The 17,314-nt window shown below is 38.6% G+C and overlaps 3 protein-coding genes across 3 annotated transcripts in view; all 3 read right to left on the reverse strand.

Annotated features, from left to right (window-relative positions):
* LOC144649741 (allene oxide synthase-lipoxygenase protein-like) overlaps positions 1–17,314 on the reverse strand; it is a 178,064-nt gene that overhangs the window by 14,579 nt on the left and 146,171 nt on the right. The window lies entirely within an intron of this gene.
* On the reverse strand, positions 2,116–8,586 carry LOC144652434 (uncharacterized). Its single transcript, XM_078512444.1, has 9 exons — positions 8,410–8,586; positions 7,634–7,939; positions 7,447–7,486; positions 6,675–6,812; positions 5,575–5,785; positions 4,742–4,896; positions 3,882–3,993; positions 3,225–3,318; positions 2,116–2,521 (listed from the first exon to the last, which is right to left on the reverse strand). Exons 1-9 carry the CDS (start codon positions 8,534–8,536, stop codon positions 2,157–2,159), a joined length of 1,548 nt encoding a protein of 515 aa, XP_078368570.1. The 5' UTR covers positions 8,537–8,586; the 3' UTR covers positions 2,116–2,156.
* Positions 9,812–16,156, reverse strand: LOC144649695 (vitellogenin receptor-like). Its single transcript, XM_078509259.1, has 9 exons — positions 16,052–16,156; positions 15,872–15,930; positions 14,696–14,772; positions 13,939–13,989; positions 13,310–13,456; positions 12,557–12,622; positions 11,833–11,955; positions 10,859–10,984; positions 9,812–10,107 (listed from the first exon to the last, which is right to left on the reverse strand). The coding sequence occupies exons 3-9, from the start codon at positions 14,751–14,753 to the stop codon at positions 9,941–9,943; spliced, it is 738 nt and encodes a 245-aa protein (XP_078365385.1). The 5' UTR covers positions 14,754–14,772; positions 15,872–15,930; positions 16,052–16,156; the 3' UTR covers positions 9,812–9,940.

Consider the following 17,314-nt stretch of genomic DNA (forward strand, 5'->3'; position numbering starts at 1 on the left):
TGTCACGACCAATTAAAAACGACGTGACTCTGATCTTTATACATAAAGCAGGAGTTCCTTGTGCATTTTTAATTTTTGACAGATTGAAAAGCGACGCGACTTCCTTTAGTACACAAGAGCAGGAGTTTCTCGGGCATTTCATTATCGAAGTTAACACGAGCGCAACCAATCTCGTTCCCAGAGCCTGCGTTCTCCTTGACCAGCGGTCGGGAAACTCAACGGCTTGGCTCTGGACGAATCCAAACCGGAACCAGGAAATCCTGGTTCAGTTTGATTGTGCGCGTGCGCCGAAGTTTGTGGTGAAACGAACAAGTTTTTTTAACAGCCAATCAGATTCAGACACCTTTGTGGCGGCTTTTCAGAATAGCCCAGAGGTCCCGATCCCTGGCGCAGACCAGAAGGATCGCGGCCTCTGGGGATGAGATTGGAGCGCAACATACGGGCGACGATGCCGCGAGTGGCGTTATCGCAGGCGCCGGAAATGGAGCTCTTATATCGGCGCCTGCGCTACTCTTAACTCGCGGATTCACCGCTCGTGTATGGGCTCGAACTCAGTTAGTGTTCTTCCCTACGGACTGTAGAGCAAACGAGAGACTGCTCGCAGTACAACCTCCTGGTTACTGCCATCTGCTATCCGTACTGTCGGTGTGGTCCCAACCATTTTCCAGCTAAAAACGTTTTGTTAATATTATGCTTACAGTGACACAAAGCAGTTTCTCAGAACTGACTGTAATGTTGTTATGGCCACTTCAGTGATGACATTACTAAAAGTGACTTTCTCGAACACCAAATCCATTACCAATACCGGGATTTTACAAACCAATCATAAGTCATAAAAATAATAAATCAACTTTAGTATCAAGAGGCCAATCATTTTAGACTGTGGTGAAATCACAGAACAGGATAATAATCACCTCTTTAGACATGGATGGATTCGCTGGATTGGACGACAAGGCATATTTTAGGGCAAGAACAGTGCTAAATTCCCCCCCCCCCTCCCCCGGCCCCAAAAATCTTTAATTAGACAGTTCTATTTTAATTAACAGGTGGTAACTGATTTAATAAATGGGCTTGTTTTGTTTAGGTTTCGGTATAAAGCACTTAGCAGACGTGAAAACAAGGGACCAATAGCTTTTTATTGACTTTAAAAACAGCCAAGCCCTGATAAATATACAATTTCCTGACCTTATTATAAGTATTTTCCAAGTATAGAAAAGTAGAAAACTCGGTTTGTAAATAAAATGAATTTTATTGCGTGAAAAAAGATTTAAAATATGTCGCAGATCAAAGCGACAATGTATTTTTCGCTACTTGTTCGAGTTGAAAAATCTTCATTTTACTTGTTCACGACTATACATACATAAATAAATTAAAGACTGATCAACAGTCTAAACGCATACTTTTATGGGCAAATTCCATGTATTGTGCGTGATAGTAGTAAAGCTGTAGAGAAAAATTAATATTATATTATCAATTAACCTAAGCTTTTACCATTGCAGCTTAACCAAAAAATATATTTCTGTAAATTACAATCTTAGACCCATGCCACAGTTTTTGTACACTCCATATATAATCTTGTCTTTCTTTTCCTACCACGTTTCATTTTAACGTCCTTTGTGCTATGCTTTGCGTTTGGAACCGTCTAGATCTTTTGCACAGTGTTGGTTGCTGTCCCTGTGACTTACGTCACCGGATTACAATATTCCGCAAGTACATTGACGACAACAGTTGCTTAATTACTTGAAATTCATGGCGACTTAATAACGCGCCAACTTTGTTCTTATGATCAATAATAATTAGTTTTTCGCTGTCGACAATCATTTTGGTGGACCTCACTTAAAACAGATGTTCACTTCAGCTGGTTAAAAATGTTGCGTCTGTGGGTCGATCGTGATCGGTATTTGATCCATATTGCTTGTTTCTTTTTCAACGTTCTTCAGTTGTCGTCCTCATTAAGATTGACACCAGCGACAGACGGAATCGTTAGTTGGGCTTCGAAGTTCGAAGTACACAGTTCGCGTGCTATAGAAATGCATGTCACCACTATAGCAGTAAAAATAAGGGCCATGTTGGTTTTTGAACACATTCATCTTGTTTGCACGAACTAAAGCAACACAGGTGCTGTCGTTTAATTTAAATGAACGGCTGTTTCAAATTCATGATGATTTCTTAAATGTTGGATATTTCTTAGCTATCTGATCCCAAAATACATTTAAAGATTTCATTAAAAGAGAAAATGTAGTTCTCGACGCTTTTGATTCCCAAGGTGCCTTGCGACATACGCAACCCTTTCCGGTACAACCAGGATCACAAACAGTTCCCTTGGGGCAACAGTGCCAGCTGTCCCCACAATCCATTGCGTCCTTTAACATACAGCAGCCAATGAAAGAGTTGGAATATTCGTTAAGGCAACAAGTCGTGTTACTGGGGCAACCTGTCAAGCTGTGTTTTCCTTGCTTATGTTTGTGAGTTTTTGGTAGACAATAAAGTGAGCCGGATGGAACATTTTCTTGCTTGAAATCTGTCGAAGTCAAATGTAAATTTTGTAGTAAATAATAAAGTGGTGTTTTTTTTTTTTTTTTTGGGGGTTTTTTTTTTTTCCCCCCCCCTAAAATATAAATTTTTTCACCTTTATAATTATTTACTTAACAAAGATCAACAAACAGGACATCGTAACTGTGACAGTGGTTTGGATACCTGTTCTTAATAAGCACTCATTAGCAATTTAGGAAGCAAAGTTAACACAGACTTTGTGCTGGATTCAGTTTCGGACGGTTTTGTGCTGCTGGTGTTTCCCAGGTTTTCTTTGTTTCCAACTCTCTAGTTTTAGTCCACCACCATTTCTAAAATCCAAATTAAAACAATCCTTCTGCTGATGTTGCTTTCTTCACCAAATTTTGTAAATAAGGATTATTTTCTCGCTTAATTTTTAGTTAAAAACTAAAGAAAGCATATGGATACTTATAATTAGTAAAGAGGAAAGGAGGCGAGATGAGATGTCCATCATTAGTGCACATGTGGCCATGCCTAATAGTTTTAACTGAATTGTTTGTATTTTCCACTACCGCAAAAATTTTATCCAATTCATCAGTATTCCAAGGTTCTACCAAATATGTTACATGGGAGTTTTTAAATCAGCTGGGATGTTGAAGGATCACCCACCAAGCATGTAAATCACTCGTCTTTGGCTCATGATTTACCATCTGTTCTGACGTTCTTCATACCTCTTTGTTTTCTTGTCTTTGCGTGCTTTAACATTCTGTTAAATTCACGAGAAACTTCGTTAGCTAGTGCCATGTAACCTCTTCCTTTGAGATGCTGTGAAGAAAATATCAATATGTTGAAATTTCGTTCTAATCTGATTCGGGTTTAGTTTAATATTTCTTAAACAAGTTTGGTAAGACTGCGATCTTCGTTTAAAAGAAGATTGCACGTACATTTTCCCTTACTAAATTTGGTAATTGAGAAAAAAGATAGTTATGGGGAGACCTGGATCATTGCTATTAGTAAAAACTAAGTCGATCAGAGGTCTCGGGCTCGTTTACATCAGAGAACAATTTGATTTGTAGCATGCCCATCAAAGGCGCTTTTCCTTTAACTTTGAAAGTGCACCTAGCCCCCCCTCCCACCACCACCCCATTTTTTTGGTTTGAGCACATTGCCATACTTATTTGTTGAAAATGTCTGCAATTTTCTGTGCGCTGTTGAAATAAGGAGAAGCGCAATAAAAACGCCGCCATTTTAGTTCCTGTCTGAGTGTTAGGGGTAATGAATAGTGGCAAATATGACTTCAAATCAAGAACTCGACAATCTGTATAATCGCATATTTCGTTTGTTTCATACAGGATTTACATGACAAGTCTACAGTTTTCTTGACTTACCACATTTGGTTGGTCTACAAATATGCTACATTTCTTAGCGAATCCACCACATTCTTTCTTGATTACCTTGTAAAGGTCAATTACCCTCACTCGCTTACCGTCAGTCATAATTCTGTAACGGACAGAAAAAGTGAAAGGAAAGATTGAAAGATCAGAGGCAGTGACTCTAGCTCTCACTAAACTAATTTTTCTAGTTGTTTTAGACCCGAGGGGGTACTCGTTAAGCCCGGGCCAAACGAGGATGAGAGTTGATGAGAGTTGACTCAACTCTCATCGACTATCACCAAGTCGGGCCAAACGAGAACGAGAGTCCGTCAAACTTTCATCGACTCTCACGAAAAATCTGAGCACGCTCAAAGTCTATGAGAGCGCACGAGAGTCGATGAGAGTACATAAGAGTTCCATGCCAAACGAGAGCGAGAGTTTCAACTCTCATCAACTCTCATCCTCGTTTGGTCTGGGCTTTATAGTGGACTGTGCAGGAAGGTCCGCCCAAAACGGGTAGGGATCCCACGAGTTTGAGTATAGAAAAGGGTAGGGAGAACTGTCACTATAAAGGTTTTTAAAAGGGCCTTATAAAATACCGCTTTACACACTTTAGACCAGCGACGCAATGACGTAAGCATGGTTGCTCCAGAACAACGAAAAAGGGACAATTTTCGATCCTTTTCTTCAATTCTGTCCTTTTCCTATGCTTGAGAAGCCTGGGGACGAGTCAAATGCCGTATGACTGGAAATGAATTTAAGCTCTTTAGCCCCGAGTTCGAAGTAACATACATTATACTTAAATTTTATATTGATGCTAAGGGGGTAAACGAAATATTTGCAACTTATGTCTGAGCCTTTTATGATTAACTTACTTTATTGCGGCCTTGTTGTACTGCAAAAGCCTCTTATTGAGCGTTTTGTTATATGGAATGGGTGTAGAGGTCGCAAAAGCCACAGCAGCACCTGTTTTCAACAAGGTATTCTTGATTTTCTCGAGATTTTTAGCATAATCCTTGAGAGGAACATACTGTGAAGATAAAAGAGAGTTCGTAAAATGCATAACTCATTCTCTCTACCTCAAACCAACCCTGTTCAGCTAAAGTAAATAGGAACCCCTTCAAGTTTTTGTATTATACTGATGAATAAACGAATAAATAAACTTTATTACTGTGTCTTAAAGTATTTAGAAGAGTTAAAAACCTTTGCGAATAGGGAACACTTAACTGATAAAAAAATATCTATGACATTAATGTATATGGAAAACTATAACAATATCAATTTACAGGATCAAAAAATAAACTACTTAAAAACTTGTAAAATTTTTACGATTTGAGATATAGAAGAAATACTAGTTATGCAACGCTTTCGAGTGGTATACTATGGAATATCCCACGAGTCACTTGTATTTTCTTGGTATACACACGAGCCTTTTATTTTATACCATGCCATAGAAAATACGCTTACTAAATTTCGTCGAGAATACAATCGCAGAGCACGATGGGAAGGTTGGGATGAATACCGTCGAATATACAACGGCTTTCCTGTATTCTGATTGGCTGTATTTTTTATGGTATGGTATAAAACGCTTTAGACAGAATTAAACTGAAACAGCTACGCAGCAAACATTTTACTTAAAAAATGAACAAAACTAGTTTTACAAATAAACCATGTTAAAAAAAGAAAAACATGTCAATTTCTCATTTACCTCGCTTGAATAATTGCAGCAGTCAACATCATGAAGTCCAGCATTGAAAATGATTGCGTCATAATGAACTGGCTCATAAACGCTTGAGGATAAAAACATAGGTAGGCACTGAAGTATATAACGCGTGTCCAAGCTCCCTCCGTCTCCAGACCAGGGCGCGTGGTGTACCGTACAGTCTCCCTCAAGCATCTCAGCAACATATTCCTGATAACTAATCAAGGGAAAAAATATTATACATTTCTGCGTGTCGTATCGTCGTATGTATAAGTGAGTCTAGCAGTATTTTCAGTAGAATAGCCGCCCGGGGGGGGAGGGGTACTCCCATATATGGGCTATATAGGTATGTGCCGCGGGATAGGGTATGGTTTTTGAGGTTCTCAGTCCTTAAATAGGGTATCAATTTTGCTCCTTTAGGCATTGTGTTTCCTGTGTGATCCTAAGATAGAGTACCTAAATTCTATCAGCTAAAATAAACACCCAGCTAAACGGAAAAAAGGATCTTAAAACTGTATTAACCGTTCAAGTATTAGTAAAGCGATTTTATAAAGATTTTTATTTTGCCGTGCGCTGTTGGCCGTTATTTGGTTCGTCACGGAACGCTTCTCCTCCCCCTTGAATATGGCGCCATTTTTCGGTTTTGGGCCTCAAGGGTATCAATTTTCGCTTTTTTTATCCTTAAATAGGGTCAGGGTTTAAGAACCTTCGCGGCACATCCCTATCCGAAATTTATGGGAGTACCCCCCCCCCCCCCGGGGGGAACCGGTAAAGCGAGTCATAATGCAAATGGCGAGTAAAACTGTATTGGGATGCTGCACACAGTACACACTAAAATTTCTAATAAGAGCTTATTATGCAACGTCCATGAAACCAAACTTTAAACTGTGACCAAATCACTTGACGGAGAGTTTCTTATTAATAAAAAAGGCAGTTCTCAGGAAACATGGAAGATATGTTGCCAACCTGGACATAAATGCGGGGACAATCGGCTCACCTACTGTTGCACCAACTAAAAATCAAAGTGTTCTTTGTTTGAAGCCTGGCAATTTTACAAAATGAAAATAGTTTTGCATCAATGCCTGTAGACAACAAATATAGCATACCCAATGCTGATCGAGTCTCCCAAGATAAGACACTTCTTCTCTGCGGTTGACTTGTGAGAACTCCTTGTCCGGTGATACGAGCCTGGGCGACATATTCTTTCTGCAGCGGTGACGTTAGAGGGTATGATATCTAAGAGTCTGAAGATTGTTGAAAGCGGCATTAAAGGTTGACACGTCTTGCAAAATAAGAATGCTAGCAATCCTTAGCTGCGTGACGCAAGAGAAAGACTTTTTTCTTGCCGCTTTGCCCCATGCGCGGCTTTTTTGCCTTTCTTGGGGCTTTAAGCTTGATGATCATGTAAAGGAACACTCAGTTGACTCTCAACTGGCTGTTGATAAAGGTAATAAACCACCGTAGCAAATTTTAAAAAGCTTACGTTTCGAGCGTAAGCCCTTCTTCGGAGAAAAGAGGGATACTGGGCACTGGTTGTTTGGGAAACGCGTGGCCTAATGGGTAGAGCGTTGGGTCCCCGGATCAAGCGGTCCGTCTTTGAAGGCTGGGTGTTGTTTTTTCCGTCGTGTTCTTGGGCAAATGCTTCACTCGCACAGTGGTACTCTCTGTTCAGAGCTATTTTTAATATGGGTACCGGCGAACTTTTAGGGCAGCCTGTCAAAATGCTTTGGCTAGCCTGGGGCTTGACAATGGTAGTAACAGTACTCCTTGTTGTTTCATGCTTCTGAACCAGAATAAAACCAGGTTTGGTCACAGTGCGAGGAATCAAGTGATTCTGCTATCTGACGTTAGAGCTATTGTGGAGTTTTCAATACTTACTTTTCCATCGCCTTAAAGACTGTCCACTTTCCAAGTCTACCTGCAAATAAAATTTGACAGTGCCACTTTAGTCCTTTATTGCGTGGAAAGGAACCATTTCTTTTGTTTGACGTTGCGACTTATTTTGTGGGTATCAATGAGATCAATCAAATACAAACGCAGTCAAAACTAAGATCAAGACAAAAACCTTCGAAATCGTCAGTGACATGAATCACTTTATGACCCTTAAATGTGTTCACTCCTTCCTTCGCAGATGAAGAGTCTTTTCTGTTAATGACTTCTCTGTTTGTAGCTTGAGCTTCCTTTAGTGAATAAGGCGTGGTTAAAAATCCTTTATCTTTGGTTAAAGTTCTTTTAAAGTCAACGAGATGATTCTTAATATTGTGAAGAAGAGGAACGAGATCTTTATTGGCAGGTTTTGCACCCATTCTTTTTTCGACGGAATCAATTATTGTAGAGGCTTTTGTAAAATACCATTCTATATCTTCTTTCTCTGAAAAAAAAAATGAATACAGCGAATTAACATAAACAGTCGAAAAGTGTTCTTGTGTATTCAAAACTGTCATTCTGAAGTGTTCAGGGCCTTTGAATTGGTTGTGTCGTTAGCTATCCCCAGGCCAAACGTACAAAACTAGTATGTTATCTTATCACCATTTTAAACAAGAATTGCAGTAAACGGGAACTGCAAGTTTGGAGACTTTGGATGGTCTTGGTCTCATCCGTAATCTCTTAGAGTACAGGCCATAAAAAAGCTGGTGTTGTCTGTTCTCGAGCAGAAATCTAGCAGTCTGCATGACAGGTACCGGCTGAGATTTATTTAAACTCAATATTCACAAGAGAGCAAAACTTGTCCTCGTAGGTCAGGATTCTCATTAGTAGCTAAATACGCACAGCAAATTGTAGATACTAATACATGACAAAACGAAACAAAAAACAAACAAACACAGAACACAAACACCATACCTGCAGATAAGTATTCAAGTCGTGCAATTAAAACGATAAAAAGCGATAGAAGTTTCAATATCCAAGTGTGGTTGATCTCTAATCCAAGCGTGTGCGATGTCAAACATTTTGCATTACCTTTTCTCATGACCAAGAAATGTTCAACTTCGTTAGATTATGGATCATCAGTGCGTTGAGTTGCAGTAACTTTACAATAATCTAATAATAAACAGACAAACAAACAGGTGGCGTAGTATCCCACCTGTAATCTCGGCACGAGTGATGCGAAAGTCAGGAACTGATTTAAGTGTTGACAGACCACAGAGTGACGGGAAATGCGAGTCTATAAGTGTTGTAATGTATAATTTTATACACTCTACCGCTGACTTTATTTTGCTGGGGTATCTCACAGTCTTTCAGAACGAGACACACCGTTGGCCCCAGTAAAGTTGTAGCTTTCTTAAGCTTGTAATTACAATGGTCCTTTAGTTTAACAATTGTATTGTTTTTGGTGCTAGGGCATTGTTCCTGTCGTTCGATCTCTGGAAGAGTAGCGAGCCATCCATGCGAGACCTTGCGAAAACTGCGTAGACCGTTGACTCTGCAGGCAATTTGCTAAGCAGTGTCACTAGCCCTTGTTTAAAACAAGTCAGTGTATTTTTTATGACTTACAAATAAAGATGGGAGATCAGTATACACGAGGTATTCGCTTAAGGATTTAATTTGGGGCCTGGGATACAAGATTGGGACATTGGGTAACCCGTTATTGTTCAGTCATGACTTGGTGGTCCCTTCACGGCCCAATATTTTTAGCGTGGCACTGAGGAACGGGCTCTTAGGTCTCGGCTCTCAATGCCTGTGGGGTGGGGCACTTTACTCTTAAAGTGTCTCATTCTCGTACCTCGAGTCTTCGTCCCTTCTGCGCAGGGTACGAGGGTGAAAGTGTCTTTTTTCCCCATGAAGGGTATTTAACAATAAGACAACAAGCTCGTAGTTTATATCGTCTGATAGTTGACAAGGGGAAGCCCCTTGATAAAACTTTCAAAAGTAGACAGAAACCGAGAGTGAACCTGTCTAATTAATTTAGCACAGGGAGGGTATACATCCGGTATCCCCAGCCAAATTTTGCCCAAATCCCATTTTCCGGACTGTTTGTTGCCTAAATCTCAAAACATTGCCATTTTATGTTTGTGGTTCCCAGTCCAAGTGACCCAAATTCCATTTTCGTAGTGAACAATAGGAAAATCCCAGTTCCCATTTCACCTCTTCGGGTCCCTCTTAAAAAGAAGAAAACTTCGGGCTAAGTGTCCACTGGCTGTTCCCTTTCCAAATTATAATCGAATTCGCCTCTTTATAAAAATACAGAACGGCCTGAGGTAGAGTCTTAACTTAACTGGATAATTGGAAAGAGGAAATGGCAATACACGAAAAGGACTAATTTTATTCACATCAATTCTCAAATGAGACTACTTCGTTCTATTTTACACGTACAGAGAGTACTAATACTAAACCGGTCAAAAAAGTTGACAATATTTTGTGTTATATCACTTTGTTACAATTTCTTTCCTTTGTATTCTTCCGCAATTTTCATGGCGCGGCTGGCTTTTTCAGCGGCCCTTTTGGCTTGTAACATAAGTTCTTGAGCTGCGGCTGCGGCATGTTTGGCTTCCTGGGCAGCGGTTATTGCTGCTTCTTCTGCAGCATGGGCCATGGATTTATCTGCAGGAACAAATTAACAATATGGTTTAGTATATTTTCAGACAAAAATACAAAGGGAATAAAATATCAAGCACATGCGTAACTACACATTGTTAAAATCATTTTAATATTGAACTCTCTGGATTTGGATTGAGAGAAGAGGATAAGAGTAACATTTCAGGCTATGATAAAATAGAAATAAATATTTAAGACGGAATCCGCCAGGACTTCAAGTATTAATTGGACAAAACTGTGTACCAAAATTATTTACATCTTATTACAAACTCCTGTCAGTAAGTGTTTCAAATATCTTATGAAAAGAAACCATTTCTAACAACACCAAACATCGAAAACAAACTTCGAAGTTCCACTGAATCGCTTAAAAGACGATTTTACACAATAGCTACACGTTAGATTTTACCTATAGTTTACATGGTTCTTGTGAACTTTGAAACTCATTTTCTCCGGCTCTGATAAGAAATTGTCTTGGTGTTATCACGTACAATCAGAAGGGTAGAAAATAACGCAATAGGATTTGAATTATTCTGGTACTCGATTTTTGCCCAACTAAAACTAACAGTACTCGATTTCCTGATGGATTCCGTCTTAATTTATTAATAAAAAAATCAGTCTGCTGGTTTTCGTGCATGTAAATTGAGAAATGAGTTAAAACCTGATTACGATAAATCATCTTTCAGTTTAAATAGTCGGCATCTCATATGTTGGTGCATTTAAGCTAAAAACAGACACTGTAAAGTAAACACGTCCTTACCAGTCCTCCGATTAGGACAGTTGTGCTCATCTTTGTTGTCATTGCAGTCGTTGATGCTGTCGCACACCCAGGTCAGCGGTAAGCATTTGGCTCCATCGTCACAGGATAGTTTGTTAGACTCACAAACTTCAGGAAAATGTAAAAAAAAAAAGTAAAAAAAGAAGTGAGCTCGACGGTTTGTAGCTTAATGTGAACGCCATTTAATTTTTGAGAAGACTAATCCAAATTCCGAGAGATTCTTATCAATGTTTCATGGCTGCTGTACAGTGCCTGTCAAACAAGGCTATGCAGGAAATAAAGTTTGCATGAAGCTAGAGGCCGGCAGTTGGGCGGAATGTTATTGCAAACCAAGCCGGTTTTTTATATTCTGCATTATTTATATATTTCGACAATTGTTGTTTTTTTGCATTGCACGGTAGTCAAAGTTGCCAAAATAATGGAAGAACCACAAACAGTAGCGAAGTCAAGCCGAATCTTGGCGTAGATCACGATTAGCAATATAGAGTAAACCGATAAAACAAATGCAAGGCTGATCGGACAGCTAAAAAGGCTAACTAAATTTTATTGCCCAATATTTCGGTTAGACAAAACTAACCTTCTTCAGGGGCTGAAAGAGCTAAGTAAAAATGAAAATAGACGGTTACAATGTCAAGTCAAAGTTGCCAAGCTCTGTGAATTATTAGCTGTTTCATTTGAATAGAAGAAAAGGTACATTTCAAGTTCTTAAGTAACATAAGTTGAAAAAGACCACAAGAATTGCAGAGCAACAACTGAAAAAAATATATGAAAATAAAATAGAAACGGAAAAAGTACACCCTGGAAATAATGAAACAAGTTTTAATAAACTAATTTTTTGGTGGTATTAAAAGCAACCTATTAGTTGCCCTATAAAAATGTGCTACGCTACCTGCTTGAAACTTAAACTCATTACGACGAAGAGCAACACACGCCTCATGGTTGTCATATTTACCTACCAGGATTAAGGGGGCAATTTTTCTCATCTGTGCCATCGTGACAATCATTCATTCCGTCACACAATGAACTCAAAAGAAGACATTTATCACCTGCGTCACATGAATATGTACTTCTAGGACACCCTTAAAATGAGAAAAAATACATATGTTGTAATTTTGAGTTCAAATGACATTTTTTCGAGCCGTTGTATCCACTACCCATCCAGTTCTTTGGCATCAGTTTGTCACGTAATCTACTTAAAATATCTTAAAACTGTCAGCTTGATCAAAATGACTACTAAAAATGAAAGGACCATGTGACCATTAGAATCGCAAAATTTAAACGGTGAAATTTTATGAAGGTATGAATATTCGTAAAATTGGAAGGATTTGTTTTGAAGCTGGAAATTTGTGCCTGCAGGGAATTTTTCTCCAACTAACTAGAACACGGAAAGAGAAACAAATATTCAGGCAACTTTCTCTCTCATACTCCTGCAATAGTTACACGGGTCTTTAATAAACGACTTTCATAAAAATCTTTTTTCATGCCACAAACCTCAAATGCAATGGTCAGATAGCCCTTGAATTGTTTTTATATATATATTATATTCTCTGCCCCCTTGGGCAGTTTTTATATGCTGAACCACCATAAAATAATACCCGCAACAGTGGGCTGGATTTTCATTTGATGTAAAGGGTCTGTTCTATCCTGTAGAACTCATTAAATGTAGTTTGGATCGCTTACCACTGACAGTAGATCTGCTAGTGCCGTCTAAAATATCCTGAGCTTGTCCAATTTGTCTAGCATTGACTGTGAAATAAAATGTCCAGATCGTTAGTGCACAGCGGCAGACGTGTGGAGTTTTATTACATATAATTAAGGGAGGATGCCCATATATGATATTAAAATAAATTCAAACAAAAATTATATAGTTCGGGCCAAAAGCGGCCCGAACTTTACGCGTTTTGAATATGGTGCGAAACACCATATGCAAAACGCGAAACGCCAAATGCCGAAAGACGAATTACACGCCGTATGTAGAACGCCTAATCGTAACCCTTACCAACACACTAACCCTAACCAGAAACGTCTAACCGTAAACACTTACCTTAACACTAAACCCGAAGGCAAACCCTAACCAAACCCTTAGGTTAAGGGTTAGGGTACCCTTAGAATTTAATTCGCCGTTACTCGCTTACACTAATACAAGGTACTTCAAATTATTTAACGTAATCTTATCTCGGAGAACCAGGGGCAGTCAGTCGGGGTAAAACGAAGTAATCCCAACAAAAATCGTAGCGATGAAATTTTTCAGTTCATTTTTCGTTCGCACCATTCTTGAAAACTTTCGTCGCTCAGGTTTTTGCCAGGTTTACTTCGTTTCGCCCCCTGCCAACTACCCCTGGGTCTCCAAGAATGAAGCTTATTATGCAGTCTAGATGTTAAGATTTACTATAGGAAGTATAAGACTTAAAAGAACTTGCTATAAGAACTTACTATAGGAAGGTACGCTCGTTTCGTTGCCTGTAAAGCAATTCCTCTCATCAAGTTTATCGTCGCAGTCATGAACTCCATCGCAGATCCATTTCAAAGGAATACATTTATTTCCTCCCTCACACCTATAGCGATTGTTCGCACAGGCTCCTGTGTATGAACAACAAATAACAGATGCAAAAATGACTGAGTAAGCTAGCTTATACATTCTGAAACGACTTCTAGACATCTTCTCTCAGCCAATCAATAAAACATTACATGTCGGGGGAATCAGTGCCAAAGCGGCAAATCTTCGTTGAAGCATTCGAATAGTTTAGAAATATTTCATTTAATCAAAAACTAGCGCGATCGCTCACGAGTACTCCGAAAGCAATCGCGCGTACAAATTCGTCATGTTGCTTAGCAACTTCTGGGACATAAACGTCTGGGCTCAGTCACTTCGTAGAGAAGTGATGTCGTCATATCGATCAGTACGATCCGATTTACTGCTAGGCTAACCCCTAACCACCAATTTTGCTTCTGCTCAAAAAGTTAACGTCTTCTTCACAAAACATGTCAGAACATGTCAGCGCAGTATAATAATACAACTTCTGATATTAGCCGTACATCACTTTATGTCGGGGGTACATTACCTTTTCCAAGATTTTCTGTATACTTTCTGTCCCGGACGTATGGCTTAGCATCTAATATAAGAAATGGACAATCTTGATTACTGAACTGAATTAAGCAGTAAATTGTCGGTGATGTAACTAAGCGCGCTTGCCACTTGTCAGAACTGGCCGGCCAGACCGTTATATTCAAGAACAGAATTATTTATTAGTTAGTCAGATTTGTTCTGTCAAATCAGTCAATACATAAGCTTCTATACACTGTTGTGGTGGATTTGTGGGAAAATCTCGTGGAAATGGGGACTTTTTACAGTTAAAACCAATGGACCTGCCGGCCAGCTCTGACTAATGGAAAGAGTCAACGAGTATCGTCTTTATAAGTAAGTAATATATTGCAAGTAAGCAGTGTATTGTAAGAAAAACAAGAAAAAATTGAGTTTACAAAGGATATATTAAATAAACGAATGTTTGTTTACCATTCGTCAGTTCAAGAAGTATAAAATTTAAGTCTAGAGAATTAGCCCTCAAAAATCCGAGAGCTGGTGCATGAGACAGCTGTCTTGAAAGTAATTCGCCTTTGCTTTGTTTTGCTTTACTACACTTAGTGATTGGTTAAAAAAACCCGCGCCACTTTCTCAACCAATCTGAAGTCAAACCAAAATCATGATTAAACGTCAATTGCCGCCACTCGATTCTCAAAGAAGTGTTGCTGGAAGCAGTATAAAACTAGGGCTTTCGTAAGTGTTTAAAGTACTTCCTTATTAGATCGCCTTTTATTCACCTGTGGTTTCTATGACAGCAATAGACAGTACGATCGTCAGTAGGACCCAATGCATCATTGAGATAACCTGTATTTACCTATGAAGAAGAGAAATATTGCAAACCGGTTTAAATAGGTATCTTCTTTAAGAGCTATCATTTAATTTTAAAACTGTGTACGAAGTGTCGATAGCCACAATCAGAGTCAATCCACGTTTTTAAGCGAAGTTATGCATGCATCGGAAAAATAAGTAAATATTTCTACCGTGTAATTATAACTGTAATATTTGCATATACCACACACATGAATATTGTTTTTCTGTCTCGTCTAGTCGTATTGGCCGCTACATAGCTGCACAGATACCTGCGCATTTTCAGCGGAGGTATATTCTACTATTGACCCTACTCGACGAACTGTAAATTAGTTAAACAAGATGCAGATACCACCAGACTAGTACAAACAACGACCTGAACGATAAGACAGAGCGTTTTAGGCGATTTATAACCCGCTATTAACCTATGACTTGAGTTAGAGTTTGAAACACGATTTCTGTTTGACAAATAAAGATCTGGTAAAGAAAGCACAAGCTAGAAGTTTCACAAGTCTAGATTATTGAGAAAACCTTGCTTGGGCGAAATCTACCTTGTCTAAAACTGGTGGTCAGATTGTTTAAACAGGTAGTTATGGCACTGACAAAGATGGAGCCGTACCAAGGAGTAAACACAAGATAAGATGTTGTGTTGATATACAATTAAAATACTTATACGGTAGTCAGTGCTATAATTGTAGAGTAGAAAAGTAAACGAGTTTGCCATTGAGAGGAGTTTAAAAACCCTTCAAGTCTCAGTGTATTGTTTTAGGTAGAGCAAATTATTTTCCATCCGACGCGCTATGCATACGACCGGATGAGCAAAAATCTTAATACAAATAGTAAGTTCCTTGCTTCTCTTGCAAGAGAATTTCGTTCTTTTTTTGTCTAGCTGCGGAAAAATTATCAAAATGACATAAGCCAGAACTTGGCCGTTATCTTATTTATTTAAACGATTATTTTTAGTGCAGTGACCAAAGCTACGTTAGAGGCGAAGCATATCCCAGAAACGCAATTTACTCTTACACTTCAAGTGAAATGCGAAGTTAGTTAAGCTTCAAAAGAAACAGAAAATAGCACATATACACATCAACGAAAATATCACTTACATTGGCTCGAAGAAAACGCAGATCACCACATGTTGTACGCGGCGAGCAGTCTAGTTGACCTGTACGTTGATGATAAACTTCAAAATAAGATATTTCCTTCTTGGACCAGTTTAAATTTCCAATAAAAAAACTACGAACACAGTCCACGATAAATACTATATAAATGAGAAGGTTTCTTACCTTTAAAAGCCTAAAAAGGAACGAAAGTTCCTTTTTCAGTCGAGTATAGTAAAAAGATCGATAAATTTGATATTAATCTGTTATGCATACGTTATTTCCCTGACGTTCCGATATGAATTTCTGACAGATCAACAGGTGGTTGTATAATAAGGATAAAAGACCTCTTCATTATTTTGAGGGCGTTGTTCCAAGGGGTCACGAGCACACTAACTGTTCGCTAGACGGAAGTGGTTCAAAACAAAAACTTTATTAAAGATTTTATGATTTTATTTAAGAAGATTACACAGCTTATGCGTAAATACTGAGATCCTGAGTTATTCTTGAAGCAAAGCAATTGGAGGTCTATATACCGTAGACCGTAAGCAAATGCCCTTATTGTAGCGGATAGCTGCGCTTGAAACGTTCTGTCCAACAGATCGTTCCGAAAGAATTTCAAGCGGTACAGGTCCATGGCATAATCTTTTGACCCTTGAAACATGTTACACATTTAACCAGGCAGAATAAATTTTGTCTTTTATTTGTGAGTTAAAATTATTGATATGATCACGTTTTGAAGCCATTTTATATGAGCTAAAATTAAGGTTGAACTTAAAACTACCCTTTTTATGCTACATGTTTTAGAGCTCGTCAATTCACGTAATAATGTAAATCTGCAAGGTACTAACTACGAGGAAATACCGTATACTATAATGATCTCTGGTGCATTACACGGTTTTAACCGGCCAAGATGGCATCTTGGGTATTTTCATTGTCAGCTTAAATGAACTACCAAATACACCATTAGTGTAGTCTTGGATTGCGAAAAAAATATTTCTAAGTACACCAGGTTCAAGATTTAACTATATTCCATTACCTGATACCTTCAATTACATTGAAGTCTCAAAGCTAATCAAGCGCAAAATTAACTGAATTAAAGACTCTAGCCTGCAAGGGATTTCCTGGGACAATTGTGGCTCAGTCATTTCAGATGCAGAGCTACAAGACTACACGAAGGGTGATTTAACGTTATTTTTCAACTTAGCTAATATAAGTAAGTCTGTCATACGTTGTAAAGGAGAAAAATACACATCAAATAGAAAATTTGAAAACAAATCGTTTATATTCTTTGATTCTAGCTAAATTATATGGAACCTGTGGAGGCTGTCAACGACCTAAAACATATATATGTAGTACGTCAAGTGTGCTACAAAGATTATTATTCATTGATGCATCAGCTCCTGGCTGATGCGTTAGCTAAGACGTTATACTTCGACAAAATCGACG

Source organism: Oculina patagonica, chromosome 4, assembly GCF_052425735.1.
Source record: "Oculina patagonica isolate OP01 chromosome 4, crgOcupat, whole genome shotgun sequence".
In the NCBI taxonomy this organism is placed as follows: Eukaryota; Metazoa; Cnidaria; class Anthozoa; order Scleractinia; family Oculinidae; genus Oculina; species Oculina patagonica.

What these genes read in the sequence shown, in the direction of transcription:
- LOC144652434 (XM_078512444.1), bottom strand. Translation starts at nt 8,536, where the DNA reads ATGAGAAAAGGTAATGCAAAATGTTTGACATCGCACACGCTTGGATTA. An exon ending in TGTCACTGACGATTTCGAAG is followed by an intron (nt 7,487 to 7,633) that starts GTTTTTGTCTTG and finishes TTTTATTTGCAG; the next exon opens with GTAGACTTGGAAAGTGGACA. An exon ending in GTCTTTAAGGCGATGGAAAA is followed by an intron (nt 6,813 to 7,446) that starts GTAAGTATTGAA and finishes AACAATCTTCAG; the next exon opens with ACTCTTAGATATCATACCCT.
- LOC144649695 (XM_078509259.1), bottom strand. Translation starts at nt 14,753, where the DNA reads ATGATGCATTGGGTCCTACTGACGATCGTACTGTCTATTGCTGTCATA. An exon ending in TACAGAAAATCTTGGAAAAG is followed by an intron (nt 13,457 to 13,938) that starts GTAATGTACCCC and finishes GTTCATACACAG; the next exon opens with GAGCCTGTGCGAACAATCGC. An exon ending in CTGTCCTAATCGGAGGACTG is followed by an intron (nt 10,108 to 10,858) that starts GTAAGGACGTGT and finishes TTGTTCCTGCAG; the next exon opens with ATAAATCCATGGCCCATGCT.